This window comes from Microtus oregoni, unplaced genomic scaffold (genome assembly GCF_018167655.1).
Source record: "Microtus oregoni isolate MIOR12 unplaced genomic scaffold, Mior012 000044F_ref0000062, whole genome shotgun sequence".
Taxonomy (NCBI): domain Eukaryota; kingdom Metazoa; phylum Chordata; class Mammalia; order Rodentia; family Cricetidae; genus Microtus; species Microtus oregoni.
In genome coordinates, this window is record NW_024543218.1 from 18,775,555 (window position 1) to 18,801,509 (window position 25,955).

The 25,955-nt window shown below is 45.9% G+C and overlaps 1 protein-coding gene across 2 annotated transcripts in view; it reads left to right on the forward strand.

Moving 5' to 3' along the window:
* The window catches only part of LOC121434731 (gamma-secretase-activating protein-like), an 89,830-nt gene that overhangs the window by 51,554 nt on the left and 12,321 nt on the right, over positions 1 to 25,955 (forward strand). For both annotated transcript variants that reach the window (XM_041633658.1, XM_041633659.1), the window contains exons 17-24: positions 1,379 to 1,448; positions 1,977 to 2,059; positions 6,356 to 6,409; positions 19,271 to 19,399; positions 20,349 to 20,407; positions 20,968 to 20,999; positions 22,478 to 22,539; positions 25,135 to 25,230. In XM_041633658.1, the coding sequence (XP_041489592.1) occupies positions 1,379 to 1,448; positions 1,977 to 2,059; positions 6,356 to 6,409; positions 19,271 to 19,399; positions 20,349 to 20,407; positions 20,968 to 20,999; positions 22,478 to 22,539; positions 25,135 to 25,230 (585 nt within the window). The remainder of the gene's footprint in view (positions 1 to 1,378; positions 1,449 to 1,976; positions 2,060 to 6,355; positions 6,410 to 19,270; positions 19,400 to 20,348; positions 20,408 to 20,967; positions 21,000 to 22,477; positions 22,540 to 25,134; positions 25,231 to 25,955) is intronic.

Genomic DNA, 25,955 nt, shown 5'->3' on the forward strand with positions numbered 1-25,955 from the left:
ATACACACAGACAGGATATTGTATACATTAAATAAATAAATAAATAAATGAATATTTTTAAAAAAGCATAGAAATACACATTCATCTGCTTCCCTTTGGTGCAGGCCAAGGCCTGTTCTTTGTGAATTAGCAAACTAAAACGTCAGTCATTTCCTCCAGCCCTAACATGCTATATCTGATTTTCTGGTCCTTCCTAAAAGGCTTGTGTATGTATGTGGATGCATCTTCACGTGTTTTGTGTGTATACACACACGCGTGCACACGCACACCTATGTGCATGTGTGTGGAAGTCCAGAAGCCACACTGTATGTGTTTTCAGCCATTCTCTACATCCATTCCCGGCACAGGGTCTCTCTAAACCTGGAGCTTCCCTTTTCTGCAGGCTGGATTCTCGTGGACCTACCCAAGCCCTGGGGTAGACATGCGCTGCATCCCCGTTTTTATGTGGGTTCTAGAAACCAGATCCCATGCTTGTGTGGCAGCCACTTTAGCCACCGAGCCATCGCCTCGAAAAAAAAAAAACCCTACAAAGTTATTTCGAAGATGATCAATGACTTAGAGGCCTTTCCCAAGTGCAGGCATGCGTCTGCCCAATTTTAACCCTTGTTTACATCTAGTCATTTAGTGTTTTAGAATCTACGGCTAGTCTTACGTTTGAGAAGCATGCTTTTGAGCCTTCCCACGATATACAACTTTTATTGATGCAACGATACTCTTTTTGTATCTGCATTTCACTCATTTATAGAAATTTGTATTAAATTGCCTATGTAAAAATAAGAACAACGGGCACAGTAGATTTAGGATATCTGTTGTGAAGGAGCTACCGCTGGGCGCGCCGTACCTGTTGAGCAGGAGAGGAGAGTTCCCTTCCTCCAGCAGCTGGACGTAGGGGTAGAAACTGGGTGAGTTGCTGACATGGGGTTTAGAGGTGTCCGCTGCCGGGGATGAACAGGCGCTTCTCGTGGGGAAGTGTGGCAATGCTCACAGTGGTAGCTGCAGGGAACTTACACCCAGTGGTTTTGCTGTGCATTGCCACCTGTGCCCAGGAGCTTTCTTGATGGGCACTTTTTATAACACCATCAATTCTTAAAACAAAACACACAATGGATTGAAGAAAGTTTATCTGGAGCCTACCGAGAGGCCTCTGTTAAAAGGATATGTTAAAAGCAGTATTTACAATACTGATATGCTCAGCCAGGGCTATCTTGGCTTTTAAGCTGGAAGCGGGTATATTTTTCAAGTCATTTCAAAATAGATGTGAAATTTAAAAATTCATTCATATATGTATTTTTTTTATTATGCGTTTTTATATAACGCCTTGGTGGGACTGAGTGCAGATTTAAAAGCCAACAGGGCTCTGTGGTCTTTCTTTTTAAAGATTATTCAGTGGATTTGTGAGCACGTCTCTGCCTGTCATTCATTTGACCTCATCCAGGAATTTCTAATCGGTAAGTGTTGCTGATGTTGCGCTGTGAGCTGTGTTTGGCCCTTTTGTTTGAGGGAGATCAGGAAACTGATACCGAATGCCTCTGTTTAGGCTTCTTGGGAGCATCAGTTTTGTTTTTTAACTTGATTGCCATCAGTGGCTAATTAAATTTCATCCTCTTGTGGTTTTTGTAAGATACTGTGGTTCTCAGAGACTGATAAGAGAGATATAAGATCAGATTTTGATTCTTTAACCTCATTACCAAAATTTTCAGTCAAATGCATCTTTCCGAGCCTAGTTTTATGTTCGTCGGCTATATGTAAGTGGTATAGCGTTATCTGGGATGAAGCAGTATCAAAGGGATTTTTAAAAATATCCTCATTGTAAAAAGGAGAACCTGAACATTTTAAGTCGTAGATAAAATCATGGTGGTTACTCCCAGAGGCATGAGCGAGGCGATGAAAACTTATTGGCTTACTTGATTTGGTTAAATTACAACGTTGATTTCTCTGTTCTTATCACATTATGTGTCTTTTAAAAACCGACTCAGCTTCTTCCTACTGGAGCGTATATCCGGATCTGGCTGGCGTGGACAGGCTCCTACCTTACTCCTCTGTGCTGACGTGGAAGACAGTAAGTTAGCTGAGTCCCAGTGGCCTCAGCTCTGTGGGCCAGTGGTAGACAATTCCCGTTATGGAAACCAGTGCTATGATTTCACTTCTGTCTTGACTGATAAGGAACTGAGTTGAAGTTTCCTGACAGAATGTATAAACATCCCTAATCAGAAAATCTAAAATCTAAACGTTGCAAAATCTAGAACATTTTGAGGGTCAATACGATGCCAAATGTGAAAAATTTTACCACATAGCCTATATGTATATGTATGTATGGTTTTGTCCATAGGTACACGATATATTCCATATAGTAAAATCCTATCCGCTATACATGCATACATGCGTGCATGCATATGTCCGCGCCTATTCTAAAATGCAGCGGACCTCTGCCATTGCCGGGAGTGTTTGATAGACTTGATGGAGCAGACACAAGGTGTCTGTGTCCCTCTTTCAACTGCCAGGCCGAGCTAAGCCTCAGTGGTCGTATTTTCTAAAATGACATGTTTACTCCTGTGTTGACTAAAGTGTGCGGTCGGTTTTTATGAACGAGGAGTGGTTAGGCCGCTGTGGTCATACTCGGCAGACCGTGACTTTTATGACTCCGTTCCCTGTTTTTGTAAGGATTTATAAAGAAACGGAGGTACTAAAAGCTTCCAGCTGAGTCAGTCAGCAGTCTTCAGCTTGCTTCCTTCCCCTGCTCTTCTTCCTGTCAGTCTGGGCTCCTTTACAGCAGGAGGTTGGCTGGTGCGGCCAGCCGCTTCTCCTCGGCCCCTCTCAGCTCCGTAGTGGAACACCGTGCTTGGTCCTGAAGCAGGAGTTGTATTGAAAAGGGAATTTAGAGCAATAAATTTAATTTAGGGAACTATGTGCTAGGATAAATTGTGACATTTTTCATTTTGTGTTTTGTCTATGTAGCGGTACAGTCAGTAGAGGCATAGCCTGCTGTGTAGCACACGCGTGTAATTCTACACTCGTGAGAGCTAGGTGGGAAGATCCTGAGTTAGAGGTTGTCCTTGGCTATGTAGAAGTGATACCCTGTCTAGAGGGAAAAAAAGAAGGGCTGGAGAGATGGCTCACTGGTTAAGAGTACTGTCTGCTCTTCCAAAGGTCCTGAGTTCAATTCCCAGCAACCACATGGTGGCTCAGTCATCTGTAAATGAGGTCTGGTGCCCTCTTCTGACATTCAGGCATACACACAGACAGAACATTGTATACATAATAAATAAATAAATATTAAAAAAAAAGAAAGAAAAAAGAAATATCTAAATGCATTTGATTTATTTATTTATTTTTCTCTTTTCTCTTCTTTTTGTCTTGAGACATGGACTCGTGTGGCCCAGCCTGGCCGGCCTCAAGGCCTGTGGGGCGGAGGACACCTTTAAATTTCTGATCCTCCTGCCTGTCCTCCCAAGTGCATGCGCTGCCATATCGTACAGTGATGCTCGATTCGTTTCTAATATTTGATGCTTACAACAGTAGGCTGTTTGTTTTGTTCTGTTTTGCTTTGTTCTTCCACCTGAAGGCCCTTCTCTGCTTGTCTTTTGGGCTGTAGTTAGTAGATTCCTTTGCTTCGGTGTAAAATCGTAAGAGGAAAGACCTGGGCTTCTCCTTTAATGGGCACCCACGCGGTTGTTTTTCCTTTAGATGACTTGCGAGTGCATAGGCCCACTCTGTGGTCGTGTGGCAGGAAGTCTGCAGGTTACACCATCAGGTCAGGAAATGCACAGCTCAGTCCTCTGTGCTTCTTAACCATGGCTTTTTGTCTGAAGAGTAGAGAGGCAGGGTCGGAACCAGTGGTCCCTGGGCTGTGTTCGAGCTGGGGGTTTTGCAAAGCCACCATCCCGATGGGTAGCAGAAATTTGTTCATTTCTCGGGGCTCTCTGTGGCACAGGCTACTTGGTGAACACACACACAGTAACATCTGAGTGCCCCACAAGAAAATGCAGAGAAACCCACAGTTATAACCTCTACACACCAGACTTATCTTGGGGTTTACCAAGTTGCTTTAAAACGTCTTGTGGTTAGAATAAGTTACCTTAAAAGGCCTCCTTTAATCCCAAAGCTCTATGCATTTATATTTATCTTTAGCAATGATGTAAGCTTTACCTTTCCCTTCCCTCGTCTATAATCATCCCTAATGCTACAACTTAAAAACTTGCCACAGTAGGAAATAGCAAGTTCACATATCTGGGCTGAAAGATTGACTTGGATTTTTTTTTTTAACTTGAAAGAAAGAATTCATCATGTACCTCAGGTTAGTCTAGGAGCCTCTCACTGAGACTAAAAATGTACAATACCATACCTACTAACAACTGGATTTTAAAAAATATTATAAACACTATTATAAGAGCACAATTATAAAAAAGAATTTGGAAAAAAGAAACAAACAAAAAACCCCCACTCACTCAATTTAACCAGATCCAAAGTCTATACATTTTAATGGACTTCTATATAGTTAAGTAAGATACTAGAAATTAGAATGTTCTTGCCTATTGCTAATTCTAAAGCATGTTGTAATTATAGTTATTTTAAAATGTTATAATTATGCCTTTTAAAATGTTATTTAGACTTACATAGGTTGCTTTTAATGTCACTATAACAAAATAATGCCACAAGAAGCAACTGACTTAAGGGAGCAGGATTTTCCATCCAGTTTGGGGGGGTACGATCCTTCAATTTTAGGGGTTACAGTTCTCCAGTTTTAGGGGATACAGTCCTTCAGTTTTAGGGGATGCAATCTTTCAGTTTTAGGGGATACAACCCTTCAGTTTTAGGGAATACAATCCTTCAGTTTTAGGGACACAGTCCTTCAGTTTTGGGAGATAGAGTCCTTCAGTTTGGGGGGATATAGTCCTTCAGTTTGGGGGGATACAGTCCTTCAGTTTGGGGGGATAGAGTCCTTCATGGTGGAGAAAGCATGCTGGCAGCAGCTGGTCATACCGCCCCACAGCCGAGAGTTAGAGAAGAAGGAACACTCCTGCCCCACTGGCTTTACCCCCAGTACGCAGTTCAGGACTCACAAGGAAGGGTGACCCACCCCAACCCCCTAATTTAGATAATTCCTCACAGCTGTATCCAGAGGCCTGCCTCTGGTCATCTTAGATGCTGCTCAGCTGAGAGCCAGCATCAACCACCACAGACCCTACAGACACAGCACCGTTTTGTGCCTGTGTGTGTGGCTGAGTGGTGATGAATGAAGTTCATGTGATTTTTAACGCAGATGTTCTGAGCTCCTGTGGGGAACTCAAGGGCTCAGATGTTCTGAAAGTTCACCCCTGCCTCACAGATGACCGTCCTTCCGTAGGAGTAGTGTGTCCGTAAGATCCAGTCACTCAGACTCCAATTGGACATTTTTACAAAGCAATCCTAGGCTGTTTTCTGGTGTCAGCTACATTTGGAAGGAAATCCGAACTGGCAGAAAGGCAGGCTACATAGTTAGCATACAGATACATTTTCCATAGTATCCATGAGGTCAGGACAATTTGGGAAGTTTTATCCTTTTAAATACGCCCCCGACTTTTTAATGTAAAGGATTTCATTTAGCCAAGGCTGGCCTCAGACTTACTACGGAGCTGAGGATGGTCTTGAACTTCTGATCCTCCAGCCTCTCTGTCCCTTGCCTGCGATTAGACATTCAACAACCACTAGCTCATTAAGGTTGATCTAGTGCTCACTGTTAGCAGAATGCCGTGCTGGGCTTTCCTAGCATGAACTGAGCATGTCTTAGCTCAGCTGTTGGCCTGTGCAAAAGTCTTTATGGGGCACTCCTGTCCTGTGATCATGGTGGACCTCAGTGTGTGAGAACCCCACCGATTTTGGTACCCTCTAGAGAGGAAAAGACCAGGTAGCGCTACAGATAAGTAAGTGAAAGGCGGAGGACAGGGAGAAAGGTGTACAGATGATTTGATGGTTTCATCAAATTATGACTTTAACAGTTCAAACGTATTTTGCCTCATCGTTAGGTAGAAATGTGTTAAAACGCAGTATTTGTTCTGCATTTCCTCCCAACAATCTTTCCTCCCTCAGCTATTATTTAAAGCACTTTTCCTTTTCCAAGGCAAGCGACGACACTGTGTCCTGTTATTTTTACACTGGGACGTTATTTAAAGTAGAGGTTATCACACAGGAAGCTGGCTATCCTTAGCGCCTGTCTGTGCAGAAGGCACTTCCTGAGGAGGCCGGAGGGTGGGGTGTTTGATATGTTGTGTGTGGCCTCTCCTAGGAAGAGCGTGGGATGGTGGATATGTTGTGTATGCTCCCCCCCCATAGGAAAGCGTGTGGTGTTTGATATGTTGCCTTATCTCCTCCCCCCCAGGAAATTCCTGGATTAATGCTTGTGACAGAAGAGCTCCCGTTGCCTCTTATGAAGGTAAGTGGCTTGCAAAGAGGGTGAAAGCTCATGCCTGAGGAGATCTCTGCTGCCGGTACCACTGTGGTTCCCAAAAGAACTGCAGCCTGCTGGAGACCAGTGCAGCCCAAAGCAGGGCGGGCTCTCTGGAGACTGGAGTCTTGCTCATAGAGTGTATCAGGTCTTAGGGCTGCTGTTTGAAGAGCGAGGGTGAGGCTTTCTGAAGCTGGGAGAGAGTTACGGAGCTTAGCTTGAAACTTGGATCACCAATACTTGCCACAAGGGTTTATTTCTTATTGAAGGAGCTCTTGTAACTTCCCTTTGGAGGCTGGAAGCTGTGTTTGATTTGTAGTTCCTCCTTCCAATGTGCTCACGTGCACGCACTCACAACACACACACACACACACACACACACACACACACAGGGTTGGGACTATCTCATTTCCTGGTACCTCAAAGAACAGCCCCTCCATCCCTCAAAGGTGACTGGCAGTGGCTTGCTGTTTGGCCTTCCTCAAGCTCTTTCCTGTGCACCAAGCTCTGGGGCTTAGTGTCTCTCTGCAAACGGCTGGTTTCTGAGTCCAATAGGAAGGACGGGGTGGGGTAAGGTGAGGAGAAAATAATACACACATAGTTAAAACTGTTGCAGGGCAGGGGCGTCTTTAGCACCGTCTCCCTACAGCTCTGTTGTTGCTTTTGGCATTGCCTCTTGTGATTACAGCTGGCCTAGGCTGGGGAATCTCAGCTTCTGGCAGCAGCGTCTACTTCTTGTGCTGAGGTCTTTTATTTACATTTGATTCTTCGGGCCCTTGCGGCTCAACAGCTGGGGAGGCACAGCGTTAAGATGGAGTCTGGCTTGCTGGTTCTATAGCTTTTGGTTCTCAGAGGCCCTTGAAGACAGACTGGGCAGCCATCTCCAGAAGCAAGCATGGAGCCATTGTGAAATCCTCCTGATGTAGGAAGATGAGAGGAAAAGTCATGTTTCCGAGGCAGCCACAGGGCACGTTCTGTGTCTTAGCATTTCATGGTTTGTGTCTTTACTGGTGGTTCTACCAAACCCATAACGTACACAACAGACAAACCTGTGAAGGGGTTGTTTTCTTTGTTCTGTTTTCGTGCTGGGCTTGAACTTGGGTCCTTCAGGGGCTGGACAGCTACCCTACACTCCTGCTGTTCTCTTGGTCTCTGGTGTAGCTGGGATTCCAGGTATATGATAATGCCATGACTAGCCAGAAGAAAATGTTCAGAAGAGATATAATCCATAGTTAAATAGCTTCTAGGGTAGCAATTGCTACCTTCCACTTCCTCTTTGTCTCTGCCATAGGTGTGTGTATGTGACTTAGTAGTCATGGTGATCTAGGGACAGTTGATCAAATATGAATTCATATCATAGAAAGCAATGATTGGTAATGATTCCCCTGAGTTGGCATGTCTGAATTTATTTAATCAGTCTTCTTCGGCCTGTTTAATTATCTTGACACGATACCCACATTTTCTAGGGAAACAACTCAGTGGGAAGGGAAGGCCTGGCATGTGTGAGGCCTTGGCTTTGATCTCTTGTACTACATTTGTTTCTTTTATCCAATTGAAGATAATATTTCCATTTTATATGTTATGTATTCTTATACATGCAGTTTTTCTTTGGGTTTACTCCCCTAAGGTCAGAAGTTAAGAATGTTTTATGGTAAGACACTGTGGCTTTTTTCCGTAGCTTTTATTTTTTCTTACTAAACTAATATTCCACAAAAGTTGAGTTAATTTACACAGTCAAAGAGCTTTAGGGGACCGAAGAAATGAATCCTAGGTTGAGAGCACTTGCTGCTCTTCCAAGAACACATTGGATTCTCCACAGCAAGTGGTTCACAATGACCTTGCCTCTGACTCCAGCCCCAGGGGATCTAGCGCCCTCTGGCCTCTTTTGGCGCCTACACACACGGCATACACAGAGAGAACTGTGTATACACATCCATAAATCTAAGACCAAAAGGACTTAGGAGTTTATTGGCTTTATTATAACCTTATCAACGTTGTGTGCTTTTAAAAGCAAGTATAAGGAAGCGATGAGAAGGCCTTTTGTCTTTTTCCTCATTGGCTTATTGTAGGCAATTAATTCTGTCTCACAGTGTTCTTGCTGTATTATAGGAAGGGTACTCTGATCACACTTCCTCTTTCCTAGGATAGACAAGGGGTGGAAGGAGATGAGACCATCCCCTCCTGCTCGGTGTGAGCATTTAATCTAGTGCTGTAATCCAGCTGCATCACCTCAGATTTGCATGTTGCTTTGCCATTGCTGCTCCTGCAGAGGACCTAGGTTCAGTCCCAGCACCCACAGCTGGGTGGCAGTTCACAACCATCAGTCACTGCAGTTCTAAGGGTCTGGCATCTTCCGGTCTCTAGGGGCAGCAGGCATGCTCAGAGTGCATGTATACCTATGTGCATATAGGTAAGCATTCATATGTTGGGGGCTGTGGACCCCCAGACCCTGAATTTCTTGTGAACAACTCATTTTCCTCTGCTCTGAGCACGAGACCCTGATGGCAGGGGAGTGGGTTCTGGTGAGTCGGCAGCTGAAAGATTCCGAGAGCTGGGGCGTGGACAGAGCCCTGTAGAAGCTGTCCCTGAGCACAGTGAAGTGGGCATTATTGTCTCAAGGATGACCATATCCCGTATTTCTGTCTGTCTGTGTGTGCGTGTGTTTCTTAGTCTCCAGCCCAGTTCCCGGCTCATGTACTGCCCCATAGTGCGAGCGCTATATTCATATACATTTTTAAAATCTTAAAAGCTCTAGGTTTGTTTTTTTTTTTTAAAGTCAGCATATGGGAACAAGGCCCATGCATTAAAGCAACGTTGCCAAAGGAACCTTCCTAAGAATGGCCTTGATCCTTGGTAAACGGTGTGTTGGTCTGGGGAAGCAGCAACTTGTGTAAAAGGTGTAAAATTGCGCCTGATTTTATAGTGAGAAGAGAAACCATCAGGCTATTTAACCACAGGAAGCCAGAGAGGGAACTACAGCTGTACAGATGTGAGGGGGAAGAGGGTGAGCATGCTTCAAGTAGAGGAGACAGGTGTCTTCTCCAAAAGAAGGCTTAAAATCAGACCTTCCTTCCTTCCTCCCTCTGTCCCTCCCTTCCTTCCTTCTTCCTCCCTCCCTCTGTCCCTCTCTCCCTTCCTTTCTTCCTTCCTCCTCCTCCCTCCCTCCCTCCCTTCCTCCCTCCCTCGCTTTCCTTCCTTCTTTCCTTCCTTTCTCCCTCCCTCGCTTCCTTCTTTTCCTTCCTATCTTTCTCCCTCCCTCGCTTCCTTCCTTTCTTCCTTCCTCCCTCCCTCCCTTGCTTTCCTTCCTTTCTCCCTCCCTTGCTTCCTTCCTTCCTTCCTTTCTCCTCCTTCACTTCCGTCCTTTCTTCCTTCCTAACTCCCTTCCTAACTCTCTCTTTCCCCCCTCCCTCCCTCCCTCCCTCCCTCCCTCCCTCCGTCCTTTCCTCTCTCTCTCTCTCCCTTGCTTTCTTCCTTCCTCATTCCTCTCTCCCTTCCTCCCCTCCTTTGCTTCCTTTCTTCCTCCCTCACTTCCTCCCTCCCTCCCTCCCTCCCTCCCTCCCTCCCTCTCTCCCTCCCTTCCTTCCTACTAATGTTGTCTGTCTTCCTTTTTGAGACAGACTCTTGTTCTGTAACATATGCTTACCTTGTTCTTCCTCAGTCTCCCAGGCGCTGAGATTCCAAGTAGGCGCCATATCCGTGGCTCAGAACCAGACTCTTTAGTGTATGTAATCATCTGTTAGGCCATTACTGAGTGGCTGAACCAGGAAGGCCGGAAAGACCTGAAACCCACCTGCTCACAGCCTCTGACTTGTGTGCTGTGGGTTTCCCAGGACGCAGGTCTCCTGGGCGTCTGGGAGCCTGTGTTTGCTTCTTGGGCTCTTCTCCATCCAGACTTTGCTTACAGCTTCCCCAGTCAAAGTGGTTTAAAGCTACTTGAACTAGACAGAGCAAGGGAAGAATTTGCTACTTATTGAAGCATAAAATACACTAATTTTCCTTAGAGCCCCCAGTGCAGACAGGTGACATCGTTTGGGGAAAAGATTTGCTAGCGATCTGAAATATTAGCATAATCACAACGTACCAGCTCTCTAGACCCGCTGCTTTGGCAGAAATAAAGCACGGTCTGCTGGTTCTCGGGGAAATTCTGATTTTCCAAAGTTTGGAGCGCATGTGTTTCTGGGGAGAGTGAGCTACAGTGAGTTCAATTAATATTGTGAGCATGCCTGTATGATACCACAAGGCAGCATCAATGACCAGTCACAGAGCTTCAGCTAGTGAGCTGGTTCTTCTTGTGCTTTTGTGGAGATGGGATCGCCTGCCTCCCAGCTATAAAAGAGAGCCAGACCCAAGCCTGAAGATTATTATTTCTGTTCCTTTTTTAAAAATTGTTTTTATGGAGCTATATATTTTTCTCCACTCTCCTCTGTTCCTCCCCTCTTCTGTTCCTTCCTTACCAGCCACTCTGGGTTGGGCTTCTCTTCTCTGTACTTCTGCTTAGAGATATAATATTCAATTTCTAAGACTGCGAGGAGGGAAATACCTTACTCGACACTGGCTTTCCACGGGCATATACTCCAAATGGGAGATATGCCGGTTACATTTAAAATAGTCCAGCCTACTAAAAACAACACAAAGCGGCTGATAAAACCCCGGAATGGGTCAAGGAAGTGGAATTTTTGCCTGATGCCGGAGCAGGAGGCTACTGCTTGTGGCTGTCTTAGTGGTCACCCTCAGGAGTTCAGGTCTGTTGTCACATGTCAACACTACTGCATCGTCTCCATGCTAGAGACAGTACCTTGCTGTATTTCTCTGCACAGCTGGTACCGAGATGAGATGCCCTGCAGATCCACGAAGACCCGGGCCAGCTCTTGGTACACAGAGTAAAGGGTTCTCCCGGGGGGCACCTCCTCCCCCAAGAAGATGCTGATGAACCACAGCCAGAGGGTCTTTCAGAAATGAGAGGTGGATGTTTGCTCCCCCAGCCACTTGCAGATGAACCAGTACCACCGGCCCCTGTGTTCTCTTTCTGGATCAGTTGGCAAACCAAGCCATAAGTGAGAAACGTTCCCCTCATGTAACCGGCCCTTTTGTTTAATTAACAGCAGTGAGGGACTTCCTGCAAGGGATTGGTTTATGGCATCTCAAGAAACAGAGCAAGATGATTTTTAAAGAAGAGATGGGAATAATTTTCTTTCTTCCAAAGTAAAAGGTTAAAACTCCCTTTTGTACAGAGAAACATGCCTTCTAGCCATTCCTTGACAATCCAATTGCTTCTTAACCCGGTACACCAAGGACTACTAGCTAAGCTCATATACACATTTAGGGTTTTTTTTTTTTTTTGCAAAGTACCTTTGTATATTTTTAAAGATTTGTTTATTTTTGTTTATGTGTACGTGTGTGTGTGCCTGCATGTTTGTTTGTATACTTCAGGTGTGCGGGTGCCATGGAGACCCCTTGGGTCCCCTGAAACTGGAGTTACAGGCAGGCATTGAGTTATCCCATGTGGGTGCAGGAAACCAGACCCAGGTGTTCTGCAAGAGTGGCTGAGACATCTTAACTGCTGAGACACCTCTCTCGTTCTCATTTTGTATTTTTAAAAGGCCACTGTGAGCTAGACATGGTGGTGCATGCCTTAAATCCTAACTCTCAGGAGGCAGAACTCTGTGAGTTTGAGGCCAACCTGGTCAAGTCAGCCAGGCGAGTTTCAGATCAGCCATAGTGAGACTCTGTCTTAAACACAAGACCCTACTGACTTCTTTTCAAATAGCTGGTGTGTGTATCACGAGACCTGTGGTTTTAACTTTGCATGGTTATTCTCCACGGGGACAGTATTTGGAGCCCTCCCAACTTTAGTCCACTTTAGTCAAGTGTCAATTGAGTGCCCGGGGCCACACCCAAATGCCATGTGAGGTGCTGAGCTGGGCTGATGGGGCGGGCATGTGCAGATTCTATTTTCCTTTTCCTTCAAGGTGTGACATCTAACACTTTTTTTTTAAAAAAAAATAAGATAAAATAAAAGCCACGTTTATTTTCTGGATCAATGAGCATGTTGGCATTCTCCAGAAGCTGGGAGTCTTCAAAGACAGAGCAGCGCATGGGCTCTACTCAGCTCCTCTTTCTCAGTCACCGCGGCTGAGCCTTGGAACGGGCAGGAGGCTGACTGCGCTCACCAGGATGTGCTCAAACCACGTCTTCAGCAGAAAGCTATGATCCTGTTATGAGCTGGGGGACTTCAGCTCCAGGTTCTTTTCGAGTAATAGCTATGAGGACTCTGTGCCCTTCTCCCCAGAGAGTGATGAGTAACCAGACCAAGCAAGAGAATTGTCTTTATAATGATTCTTTACTAGCAACTTTAATATCCAATGCATCATGGGGTTTACAATCTTAATAGGCATGGGGGATTGATAATGGGCAACACACAGGCACTTCAATATCACAATTATTAATCCTACTAAACCTAATACATAAAACCAATTCATAACCTTAATCTAACTTATCACTTATTCATAAAACACTTCTTAACCTTAATACAACTTATCCATTACTTATCTATAACCTTAATAAAACTTATCCATTAATTATCTATAAAACACTCCTTAACCTTAGCTTATCCATTAATATTTCCTAATCTTATCAGTTATCCATAAAATATCTCTTAACATGTCACACCCTAAACATATGTATTAACTCATCTATGCTTTTCTCTTAACTTCTCATACACACATAAAATAGCATCATACGACCTGGTATTCCCTGGCTTAAAAAGGGCTTTTTGAATTTCTTCAGGCTGGGCTCTTGTCTGCACTGGGGGCTGGGTAGCGAAGATCGACTCTTGACCCCATAGTCTGCGCTCGGGAGATAAGGTTCTGATGTTCCAGGCTGGTATCTGGTAGGGCCTTGGACTCGGCTTTCGGGTGACCGAGTCTCGGGAAACAAGGCTTTTAGTTCTCTACTCTCGAAGATGAGGCTTTGTTTTCGGGATGGCAAAGCGTTCTGTCTGCTCAGAAGACGAAGCTTTGTTTTCAGGATGGCAAAGCCTTCTGAAAGGCAGAGTATCTGGTCTGTTCTCGGGAGACAGACCTTCAATGTCCACTCTCAGGGAATGAGGATTTGCATTCGGGGTGCAAGATGTTAAATGTCTGTTTTCGGGAGACAAAGCTCTGTGCTCAGGAGACAGAGCATTAAATGTTCAGGCAAGGCATTCAATATTGCTGCTTTTCGGGAGGCAGGCTAGGAGGATCTCTCTTTCCATGGAGGCCTGGTGCCAGAGCCATTGTGAGAAGTGAGATAACCGTCCTGCTTCAGCCACCTCTTTTAAGTCAGTTCAAAATTGCCCCTCGTTTGATCCTTCCGATAACCAGATGTCCTAGGTTATCAGTATCGACTGGCCACAGAAGGGTGGGGGTCCCTCTTGTGTGGCAAGATGATTTCGTTACCACGGTTGCTGGGTGCAGCCCCCACATCTGGCAGGGCCAGATGGGTGTGACAGCCTTCAAGCGGGCAAATGTTCTCCTAATATTTCACCTTAGTAATTTTCTATACCACACACAAGAAGAAATGCTTTTACATTACACAAAGTTACATTCATTCTTATTCTATAAATTTCCTGCTCTATCTACACTACAGACTCCCCTTTATTTATTTATTCAGAGGAATCTGCTTCCATGCTCATTACAGATCCACAAGGCTCACCCCAGGAACCTGAAAACCTCATGTGGCTTCAGGCCACACTCCTTAACAATTACGTCAGACAGAAGCCGGTGTTTCTAATGGGCGCCTGAGGCTGGAGTCACATGCCTGAGCCTCTGTCCACTACCGACTGTGGACAGCAATTGGCCTTTTCTCATCTCTCAAGGCCTTGCCTCTGATCCATCCTTGCCGCCAATCCAAACCCAAAGTCTGGATTTTGCCCTCACTGGCTTTGTTCACTCACTAATAGCCCCGGTGAACATACCGTCTTTATCTTTTGTTTTCTTTTTCTTTTCTTTTCTTTTTTTTTTTTTTTTTTTTGGTTTTTCGAGACAGGGTTTCTCTGTGGTTTTGGAGCCTGTCCTGGAACTAGCTCTTGTAGACCAGGCTGGTCTCGAACTCACAGAGATCCGCCTGCCTCTGCCTCCCGAGTGCTAAGATTAAAGGCGTGCGCCACCACTGCCCGGCTGTCTTTTGTTTTCTTAAATCTGTCTCCCTGGGCCCCTTGTTTTCCAGTCTCCCAAACAGGCCTTTCAATTTACAGCCGTCTTTGCATGTTAGCAGGGTAAACATTACACCACTGACCAAATGCTGATGGCACTTCCCAACAGTCAGAAAACATGGCGATTATAATAGGCCAGCAGACTCTCTGAGAATATTTATGGGAATTTGACTCGCAGTATTTCTTACTAAGTATAAGTTTGAATTTTTGTTTTGTCTAAAATACAGATCTTTTTGTTCTGTTTTGTGACTTTTCCTGGACAGACGTGATCCATTGTCCACTCTCCAGAAGCGCATCAAGAACAGACTAAAGAGATAACGCTAGCTAAGTACAGCTTGGTGAACCAGAGAGCTCATTATTGGGAATGTTTCCATATAGAATAAGAGGGATGCAAGACCTTTTTATTTAGTGGTTTTGAACTATTTGAAGGCACGAACTCTTTAAAAGGTGTAAGCAACTCTGGGGTAAGTTCCTGTGTGAATCCATGCTGTCTAACCATGGACACTGTAGAGAGACCCTGTGTGAGCACACTGTCTAATCATGCACACTGTAGAGACCCTGTGTGAGCACAGTCTGTGTAACCATGGACACTGTAGAGACCCTGTGTAAGCACACACTGTGTAACCATGCACACTGTAGAGACCCTGTGTGAGCACACACTGTCTAACCATGGACACTGTAGAGACCCTGTGTGAGCACACACTGTGTAACCATGCACACTGTAGAGACCCTGTGTGAGCCCACACTGTCTAACCATGCACACTGTAGAGACCCTGTGTGAGCACACACTGTGTAACCATGCACACTGTAGAGACCCTGTGTGAGCACACTGTCTAACCATGGACACTGTAGAGACCCTGTGTGAGCACACACTGTGTAACCATGCACACTGTAGAGACCCTGTGTGAGCACACTGTCTAACCATGGACACTGTAGAGACCCTGTGTGAGCACACACTGTCTAACCATGGACACTGTAGAGACCCTGTGTGAGCACACACTGTGTAACCATGCACACTGTAGAGACCCTGTGTGAGCACACACTGTCTAACCATGCACACCCTAGAGACCCTGTGTGAGCATATACTGTCTAACCATGGACACTGTATAGACCCTGTGTGAGCACACACTGTGTAACCATGCACACTCTAGAGACCCTGTGTGAGCATACACTAACCATGGACACTGTAGAGTCCCTGTGTGAGCACACACTAACCATGGACACTGTAGAGACCCTGTGTGAGCACACTGTCTAACCATGCACACTGTAGAGACCCTGTGTGAGCACACACTAACCATAGACACTGTAGAGTTCCTGTGTGAGCACACACTGTCTAACCATGCACACTGTAAAGTCCCTGTGTGAGCACACACTAACCATGCACACTGTAGAGACCCTGTGTGAGCACACACTAACCATGGACACTGTAGAGACCCTGTGTGAGCACACTGTCTAACCATGGACACTGTACAGTCCCTGTGTGAGCACACACTAACCATAGACACTGTAGAGACCCTGTGTGAGCACACTGTCTAACCATGCACACTGTAGAGAACCTGTGTGAGCACACTGTCTAACCATGCACACTGTAGAGACCCTGTGAGCACACTATCTAACCACGGGGCACTCTAGCACGCTTGAAGGCTGTTCTCTGCCCACTGTTGTTTTTCTGTTATCCTTGGTTGACTCAAGACTATGAGAAAAACGAGATTTAAAAATACATTTATCTCTCTGTGTATGTGTGGGTGTGCAGGCAGAGGAGGGCTGTGGGCGGTGATCCTCTCCTTCCACCCGTGGGCTAGGAATAGAAACCACGGAGCCATCTTACTGGCCCCCAGAGATTTTTTTAAGTGCAGAGAAGGATTTTTTTTTAAGCCACAGTGTGAGTGTAGTCTTCTGTCAGCAGGAGCATTTGACTTAAAGGGACCAGGCCACACAACAGGGGGACCCCAGTTCTCTCCCTGGACAAGATTGAGGTAAATCGCACTCTAAACTGCCGTGCTAAAACAGGCATGCCTATAGCCAAACTGACCACTAGATGGCGCCACAACACCAGCTAGTTTTCTAGTATTGGCCCTAGTGTTCCATGGCCAGATGTAGGGAACAAAAAGGCGGTAGCTAAGTATGCAGGACTTGTCTGACTTTTAAGAGTATATTATTATTGTTGTTGTTGTTGTTATTATTATTTTCTAGAGAGAAAATTATTATTATTATTTTTTTCTGGAGAGAAAATATTTTCTAGTGAGAAGGGATAGGTAAAATAAATTTGCCATAAATAAGGGCAGGGCTCATCCTTCATTCGTCCCTGAAGGAAAAGTCCGGGAAAGCGCCCTGACCGCAGCACTCCCGTGTACCCTGGAAACGCATCTTAGTTTTCAAGGTTCTGAGATTTTCTATCTCTGGGAGAAGGGGCTTTGGCTGTGCCGGCCGTTCAGGTTTCTAAATAAAAGTATAAAAGCACCACATAACTTACCTTAGTGAGATCCCCAAATCTGTGGGAAGCCTTTCTAGTAGCTTATGAGTCACACTGCAGTGTGGTATTAGAGCATTTGTGTGTGACCGAAGTGTATTTTATTTCATCTATCACTGTTTTATTTTTTTCTCTTTTAAACGTACTATTCAAAGATTTCGTACATGCACTGTCCTGGTTAAGTCTTCACTGCGCTAAGCAAACACTATGGCTGAACACAACCGGGGAGGGAGAGGGTTACCTCAGCATGCAGAGACAGTCCATCATGGAAGGAAGTCATGGCAAACACCCAAAGCAGGAACCGGGAGTCAGGAACGGAAACAGAGGCCACAGAGGAGTTCTACTTCCTGGCTTGCCCCCCTGGTTCTCTGATTTCTCACAGACCCCAAGATTACCTGCCCATAGACCACACCACTTGCAGTCGGTGGGCCCTTCCACGTCAATCATCAATTAGGAACCGCATGTCCCTGCTGACTGGCCAGTCTGATGATGGAGGCGTTTTCTTCCTTGCTGACAGGCCAGTCTGATGATGGAGGCGTTTTCTCCTTTGCTGATAGGCCAGTCTGATGATGGAGGCGTTTTCTCCTTTGCTGATAGGCCAGTCTGATGGTGGAGGCGTTTTCTTAGTCGAGGCTCCCACCTCTCAGATGACTCTAGCTTGTATCAATTTGACAAACGAAACTAACCAGTCCAAGCATATAGTTAGATTCGACCTGCCCCGTGTCCACCTCCTCCTCCTCCTCTCTGCTCTCCCCCATCTTCATGTGGTCCTTTGTAACACACTGAACCCCTTAGTACTCCCGTATGATCATCCTCTGGGCCATGAGCAGCGGTGCGGGCAGCCTTTGAGGCACCGTATTCCTGGAGCAGACTGGGAGGGAAAGGCTGGTTTCAGTGTGCGGTTACAGTCTTTATAAAGTAGCATTGATGAGTACTCTTCTTTCTCTAGTAATATGCAGAATGCCTTCTACAGCTATGAAAGCTAGCAAGTACATGCTTCTAGTTTAACCAGCCGGTGGGGATGGAGTTTCCAGGTCAATGCCATGATTTCTCCATGTCCTATAACATGAATATGCGGTGTTTTCAGCAGTGGGGGTCTTACCTTCAAGTTCTGGAGGGTAACAAGTAACAGCGGCAAACAGTTTATGTTTTGAGGGGTCTATAAGTTCTCTTACTTTCTTGAATTCTGTTAAGTCTGTTACCACATTGTAAGCAACAGCTATTAGACCACACATGTTGTATCTAGCCTTGGTCAAACATATGTGACTGCATCATAAAAACCAATTGATGCCAGCGAGACAGGAAAATACAGCAGAGTAAAGCCCAAAATGGCTTGCTGCCCTCCAACGTGGACGTATCCTGACGGAGCATATATAAGAGCGCCCATGCTGTATGAACGGCCTCGTAGACCGGGCTATAAAGTCCCAGTGCTTTGTATAGTCTTTGCCATTGAGCTTCTACCTGCTGGCTCTGGCTGGCCTTCTTCTTTGGATGTGCCTATAAACCATTTCTGCCTCTGCTCTTGCCCAGGGCCCTGTCCAATTTCTCGTTCTACAACACAGAAACCTGGAAATCCCAGTGTATGATCATCAGGCTCCCATGTTTACAGATAATGTTTTTCAACATTAAATACACACTAGCGTAGTATTTTGTTATTAAAAGGCAAATAATAATGGTTACATTCTTCAAGAAAGAACAAATAACTAATAATTCAAAGACCTAAAAGCCAACGAATACTCTTTGGAAGAATTTAACAGCTATTGTGAAATTCGTTCATATTCTTCTGATTACTAGGTTTTGGAAGTGAGTAAGCCTAGGAAGGAAGCAAGTCCATTCCAGTTGCTCTGAGTTACAGACACAGGACACAGTGTGGTGGCATCTCCCAGCCAGGAGAATTGCTCCCTGGGGAGGAAATGCCTTTATATAGGCTTCTTGCTGAGCCCCCCCTGGGAAGTCCTTAGTTTTGGGAAATGAGCTGGAGGCCTCTCTGTTGTAAATGGGGAGAGAAGAGAGGCAAGGGCTCCCCGAGTCTCTTGACTGTCAAATTCTCATGGGTGTGACTATACCATGAAAGATGTAGTCGCTCAGAAATGCCAACACCCAAAGGACATGCAGCGAAACGCATGTAGTCCCTGCTATGGCGTGGACCTCAGTGCCTGCTTCTCACGCCCCTGCTGTTTGGTTGCAGGTCTACAGTTTGACAGGGTACTGGGCCAAGCTGAACGCCAACCTCGAGTATGTTAAGTACACGAAGCCCCACTTACACTACCACAACAGCGTTGTGAGGAGAGAATGGCACAACCTGATCTCTGAAGAGGTGAGCGTGCGCACACACACACACACACACACACACACACACACACACCTAGCAGTAGAGACGGAGCGAGACCCGCCACAAGGCTGCCTCAAACTGCCTGTGCTCTTCCCTGTCACCAGGCTGCCTTACCTCAGTGACAACCCAGTGGCAGGCAGGGTCACCTCTGCTGTCTGTTCTTTGAGGAAGGAATGGGAGCAGGACAAGTGAAGGGTGTGTAGCACATCCATGACAGAAGCACAGGGAACATGTCTCGGATACAGTTAGATTACCTGAGTAGCTGAAAGCTCATTTAGAGAAATTTAGGTGTCCCCAGTCAGCGTTTGCTAGAGGTCAGGAAGAGGAAGAGTCCGTGAGACTGACTGTGAAGGGGTTGGACAGGGAGCTCTCCAGGGAAATGAAATAGTTTCACGGTGGCACATTGTAGTATGTACATCTACACACATGATAGAATGGCATAGGACTAGACACATGCTATCACACCCATTTCCTGATTTTGACACTGTGGTCTAGTTACATTAGATAGAAACATTAATGAGAACAGGGTGAAGGGTGCCTGGGAACCCTGAGCTACTGCTGTAGAGAGGCCCAGGGTCCTGCCATTATACTGCTTGAGAAAAAACTTTAATTAAAAAATAGGTGTTCTCAATACATGGGAAATAATAGTATTTTTGAAATCTTTAACTACACTGATTTTTTTTTTTTTTTGATTTTCGAGACAGGGTTTTTTTTTTTTTTTTTTTTTTTTTTTTTTGGTTCCTGTCCTGGAACTAGCTCTTCTAGACCAGGCTGGCCTCGAACTCACAGAGATACGCCTGCCTCTGCCTCCCGAGTGCTGGGATTAAAGGCGTGCGCCACCACTGCCCGGCCTTGATTTTTGTTCTTGCTATTAAAAAAAAATCTGTCCATGAAATTTCCACTTTCCATGTTCCTGACATGCTCTCTCTCCTAGAAAACGGGGCAAAGAAGGTCCACAGTGTATGTGAAGAACATTCTCGACAACGCAGCCAGGTAAGTGTGGCTGGCCTGGTCGCCTGCCTAGGTGGCCTCTGGCCCGCTCGGCTGCCTCGGTGGCGTGTGCTCGGTGAAGGGCTGTCCTTGGCTTCCTCTAGACCATGGGAAAGCCTCTAGAGAGTGGCAGCCTAGGATGGATGGCTTGAGATGGAGAGATGGTGAAGAAGGGAATGCCGTTGAGGGTGGAAATAGGTAGTGAGCTGTTTTAAGTTGCTGGTATAGCTGGCTCTTATTTTGAAAGTGGTTTCTGTGCAGAGGCTTTATCACGGAGAGCTGAGCGTGGAGACCCATTCCAGCCGCCGTTCTATTTTCTGCCTCCATTATTTCCAGTAACTGAGAGCTGCAGTTTCTCTCAGTAACTGCTGTTGCTGGCACTAAAGGGCTTTGAGATTAATGCGCCCATTGGTACTGAGCGAAGTTTTTGAGTTCCCTGGTAGGCAGAGAGCAGCTTCTCAGCGGTTTTGTGGGGCTTTCGAGGATGTATATCTGTGCAGTGTTGGGGCTCTTCGTTTTAAAAATGATGGCTCCTTTGTAAAGAACACACCATTTCTTTGCAGGGTGATTTCTAACATGGAGTCAAGGGCCCTGGGTAAGAAGAGACCTGTACTAAAGTCCATGTCTTCTTTGCAACACTGTTCTTCTGAGTCAGCGGACTGGCAAGAAAATCCCTTGCAGCAGGATAATGGGGTATCATTGATAGCAACAGCTTTTAACCGTGACCACATAGCCAGTCCCACGTCTGTCTTGGCACCGGGTCCTTCCAGGGGCAGCTGCTCAGTATGTTTTTGCTGAAACAGTCCCTGGGTGTTGGCCTTCTGGTTTTCCTCATGCCTCCTCTCAGGGCTGATCTAATCAGCGTGGCCTCTGGCTGCCCCTCAGGGTGCGTTTGGTTCTCTTGCCTGAGCTGCTCTCTCCAGCTGTCTGTGCCATCTGTGTGTCTTTCATTCTGGTTCCCACCGGGTCATGCCCTGGACTTGAGCAGTGTGGTTCTGTAGGGTGGACACCAGCTTTGGTTCCGAGGCTGTCACATGCCAGCCCCTAGTGCCTACACATTGTCTTCTAACCAGGCCCAAGCCTTTCTGATGTTGATCATGCTTCGGGAAGGACAGCCGTCATTAAGGAAACTATTTTTAATCTACTCCTGTTTTTATGGGCTTGGATGTTTTCATATGTGTGGAGACCCTATGAGAATTAACTTAGAAAGTGTGTTACTCACACTCAACAGCTGTATACACAGCTCCATGAACCATGAAGGTGACTTATCTCCTGGGTGACCAGACCATCCTCCTGTAGCCGGGGACTGTGCCCTACTAGACAAGGGATAAATGTGTTACATCCATTCCTGCTATGCTTAGAGGCTGTGCAGTGTGGGAAATGTGGGAGATTTCGGAGCTCTGCTTTGTGCCAGGCCTGTGACATCATCTTGAGGGCAGTGGCTCCCTTCCGGTGCCAGGCTTTGCTCTGCGTGAAGGATGCTGTCTGTGCTGAAACTGAACCCCGCAAACTAAGGGTTGTTAAGTTCATATTCCGAGTACTTTCATCATAACCCAGAGTGTTAAGCAGGGTGGAGAAAGCATTCATCCTAAGGCGCCAAGAACACCCATGCCTTTTAGAAGGGAGCATCAGCCAGTGGGTTCTTCCCTCCTTCCTGCTCTGGGCTTCTGGGAGAAGAACCCAGTGGGGGTGCCAGGAAAGCCTACAAAAAGATCTGCTTGCCTGTTTGCCTTCCCCTGCCCCTCCTGTCCTGTCAGTGCGGGGGCAGTCAGAGTGGGGAAAGCGACTTTTGGTCTAACACTCCCGCTGTTAGATCTCAATCTGAAAGTTTGTGCCCATCAGCACTGTTTGCCTTAGTTATTGCTGCCTCATCAGCTCAGTAACCTTCAAGGCCGCTGAACTGTGGGGTCAGGAGATAGAAGGGAGCCACACAGTCCTTCCACTGAGGCCTACCGTTCCCTAGAATTAGGTCCCTTGAGGGTAAGAGGCTCAGGTCAAGGCCTGGCTTGTGTGGTTCTCCTAGCCCACTTCCTGAACACTACCTCTGATGATTGCTCCTTTGTTCACCTGCAGAGCCAAGGTTGATACCTCTCCTACAAGAGGAAGATCGGCACCAGAGGCTGCTCGTGGGTCTGGTAGGTAATCCGTGGGCTTCTGTAATGCGGGCGAGCAAGTGGTCTCAGGAAACCGTGGGCAAAGACAGATGCCATTGTCCACTAAGTATTCAGCAGGTGCCAGCACAGTAGCCCAGTGTCCAGTAGCGAGCAGTACACATGGAATTGTAAAGTGCAATAAGGAACACATGTGTGCCCACATTCTGTGATTCCAGACACATGCCCCTGCTTTAGCTGCTCCATGGGTTCTTGGGATCTGAGCTCAGGTCCTCAGGCTTACGTGACAATCCCTTTCATCCACTGAGCCATCTCCATGGCCTGTGTTTGGTTTTTGACTATCAAATTGACAAAAATTTACAAACTATAATAACAAGATTCAGGATACAGGGAATTGGCCATTGTTATGCCACACGCTGAAAATGAAGACAAACTGTTTTGGTGGCATCTTGCAGAAGCGTGAGAGACAACCAATTTTACTTCCAGGAGCTGAAACTGATTGAAAGTTATGGCTATGGCAAAAAACCCTTTTCTTCCCCTCCCTCACTTTCCAATGAGGCTCTAAGCAAGAGGACACTGTTTCTGCGCTGATGCTAATGTAAACTTGGTCAGGTGTGATCATGTGTGCACACTTGTGTGTCATGTTGTTAACAACAGTGAAGAAACACGCACAAAAGGAAATAAAAAAATTATAGTACATTTCACAAACTTAAATACTTCTGTTCATTGAAGCCTGTGTGCATAACTGCATAGGGTAGTCTAGAATAGGTGTGCATAACTGCATAGGGTAGTCTAGAATAGGTGTGCATAACTGCATAGGGAGACTGGAATAGGTGTGCATACCTGCATAGGGTAGTCTAGAATAGGTGTGCATAACTGCATAGGGAGACTAGAATAGGTGTGCATACCTGCATAGGGTAGTCTAGAATAGGTGTGCATAACTGCATAGGGAGACTAGAATAGGTGTGCATAACTGCATAGGGTAGTCTAGAATAGGTGTGCATAACTGCATAGGGTAGTCTAGACTAGGTGTGCATAACTGCATAGGGAGACTGGAATAGGTGTGCATACCTGCATAGGGTAGTCTAGAATAGGTGTGCATAACTGCATAGGGAGACTAGAATAGGTGTGCATACCTGCATAGGGTAGTCTAGAATAGGTGTGCATACCTGCATAGGGAGACTAGAATAGGTGTGCATACCTGCATAGGGTAGTCTAGAATAGGTGTGCATAACTGCATAGGGTAGTCTAGAATAGGTGTGCATACCTGCATAGGGAGACTAGAATAGGTGTGCATACCTGCATAGGGTAGTCTAGACTAGGTGTGCATAACTGCATAGGGTAGACTAGAATAGGTGTGCATAACTGAATAGTGGAGGCTAAGATGTACATGCAGGTGCCAAACCATGAGATATTTTATTTTTATTTCAAATTTTATTTGTCAATTTGATTGAGATATTAGATGTGTTTTATCCAGGCCACTGACCTCGATCCCACTGTGTACCTAAGAGAAACTGACCTTTAATTTCTGATTCTCCTGCCTCAGCCTGCCGTATGTTAGGATTGTATAAGCATCAGGCCAGGCATTGCTTTTCATCTTTATAGTCATTACAGAAAAGTTAAATAGCACAAAAGTACAAAGTAATTCTTAAATAAACATCTTTAAAAAGCCCAGTGCTGGCCGGGCGGTGGTGGCGCACGCCTATAATCCCAGCACTCGGGAGGCAGAGGCAGGCGGATCTCTGTGAGTTTGAGACCAGCCTGGTCTACAAGAGCTAGTTCCAGGACAGGCTCCAAAGCCACAGAGAAACCCTGTCTCGGAAACAAAAAAAAAAAAAAAAAAAAAAAAAAAAAAAGCCCAGTGCTGAATTGAAATGTGGAGACATTGTGTCTTGTTGCATCCTGAGGTCACACTGAGTTCATTAAGGTGGAAGGTTTAAGGTTTATGCAGTTTTATGCAGTTTATGATGTTGATATCCTGGACAGTTCTCACCAGATGCTCATTGCACAGGATCTCTTTAGGTAAGACAAGAACAGCAACAAGAAAATCCCTCTTGCTGAGTGGGGCTTTTAGGCCAAAAGGGAGAGCAGGAGAGGTAGCAAAAGGAAGGGAAAGAAATACATGAAGACGGAGGCCTGAGGATGCAAACCTTAGAAGGGAGACTAGGGCTTAGAGCAGATACAGAAGCCTGGGACAGAAGAATGAATTTTCATTACCTTCACCTGTGATGTGGGTGGCACAGTGCAGATGTGGTGCCTGCTGCGTTTCCTTCTAGGTCTAATGTCTGTCCTTCCAAGATTACCTACTGGCACCCCCTGCCCCCTACAGTCTCTGTCTCCGTGGAGCATAATCACTCCATGAAACATGGTCCCTCTGTGGAGCATGGTCTTTGTGGAGCACCGTCTCTGTGGAGCACTGTCTCTCTGTTTTGGACCTGCTCTTTTTCCAGAGCTGTTAGTGTTGTAGGTTTCTTCCTTTGGGGTGTCAGGGGTGAAGGGTTTTCCTCAGATGAAGAAATTTTCATGTTGATGTGAAATATTAATAATAACGCTAACGACAACCGGCCGCAGGTGTGGCTGTGCCTGTCCTGACTCATCTAGTGCCTCTCCTGTTCTCAGATGGTGTCTGAGCTAAGAGATCATCTATTGAGACACCTGCAGGGTGTAGAAAGGAAGAAGATCGAACAGATAGTTCTAGACTACGTTTCAAAACAGGTTGGTTCTACCTTTTTTTTCCTAATTTCAGCCCTACCCTTAGCCCCATGTCTAGTTCTCAAGATGCCAGCTGGTGAGGCCATTGGTTGTTTAATGTGTGCGTGTTTATGTGTTTGTGTATGTGTGTGCATCTGTGCAGTGGAGGATGGGAGTGCCCGTGGGCATGTGGAGGCTAGAGGTTGACTTAGCCACCCTCCATCACTCTCCACCATCACTGGATGGCTTCGTGCAGCTGGCTGGCCAGCCAGTGGATTCCAGGAATCTACTTGTCTCTGCCCTTTCCATTATGAAAGTCAGGTTCCCTGCTTGACTTTTTATGTGGTGTTGAGGCTGCACCTCAGGCCCTTGTTTTGCGTAGTTGGCAGTTTAGTGACTGAGACTGTGTCTCCCCAGCACCCTTGTCCCCCACTTTGCTTTTCAGCTTAGGTTTCGGAGAGTTCCATCTTCAGCCTGGTATATTTGGTGCTATAGATTGAAATGAGGGCAAAAGGAACAGCAAACAAAGAAAACTTGTTGTGGAAGTCAGCTTTCTGTCCTGCTTCAACTAGCTGTCCTGTGTTCACGGAAGCATACGACAATAAGACCAGGGTAGCTACTAAGTGGCCACTTCTCATTTGGCCACTTCCACTTCTTTATTAAACAATAAGTCTTGATTTCCATAATGAAGTTTTATACAGATATGAGAGAGCTTGCACTTTAAATCTTAATTGGCTCCCAAAGCCAAA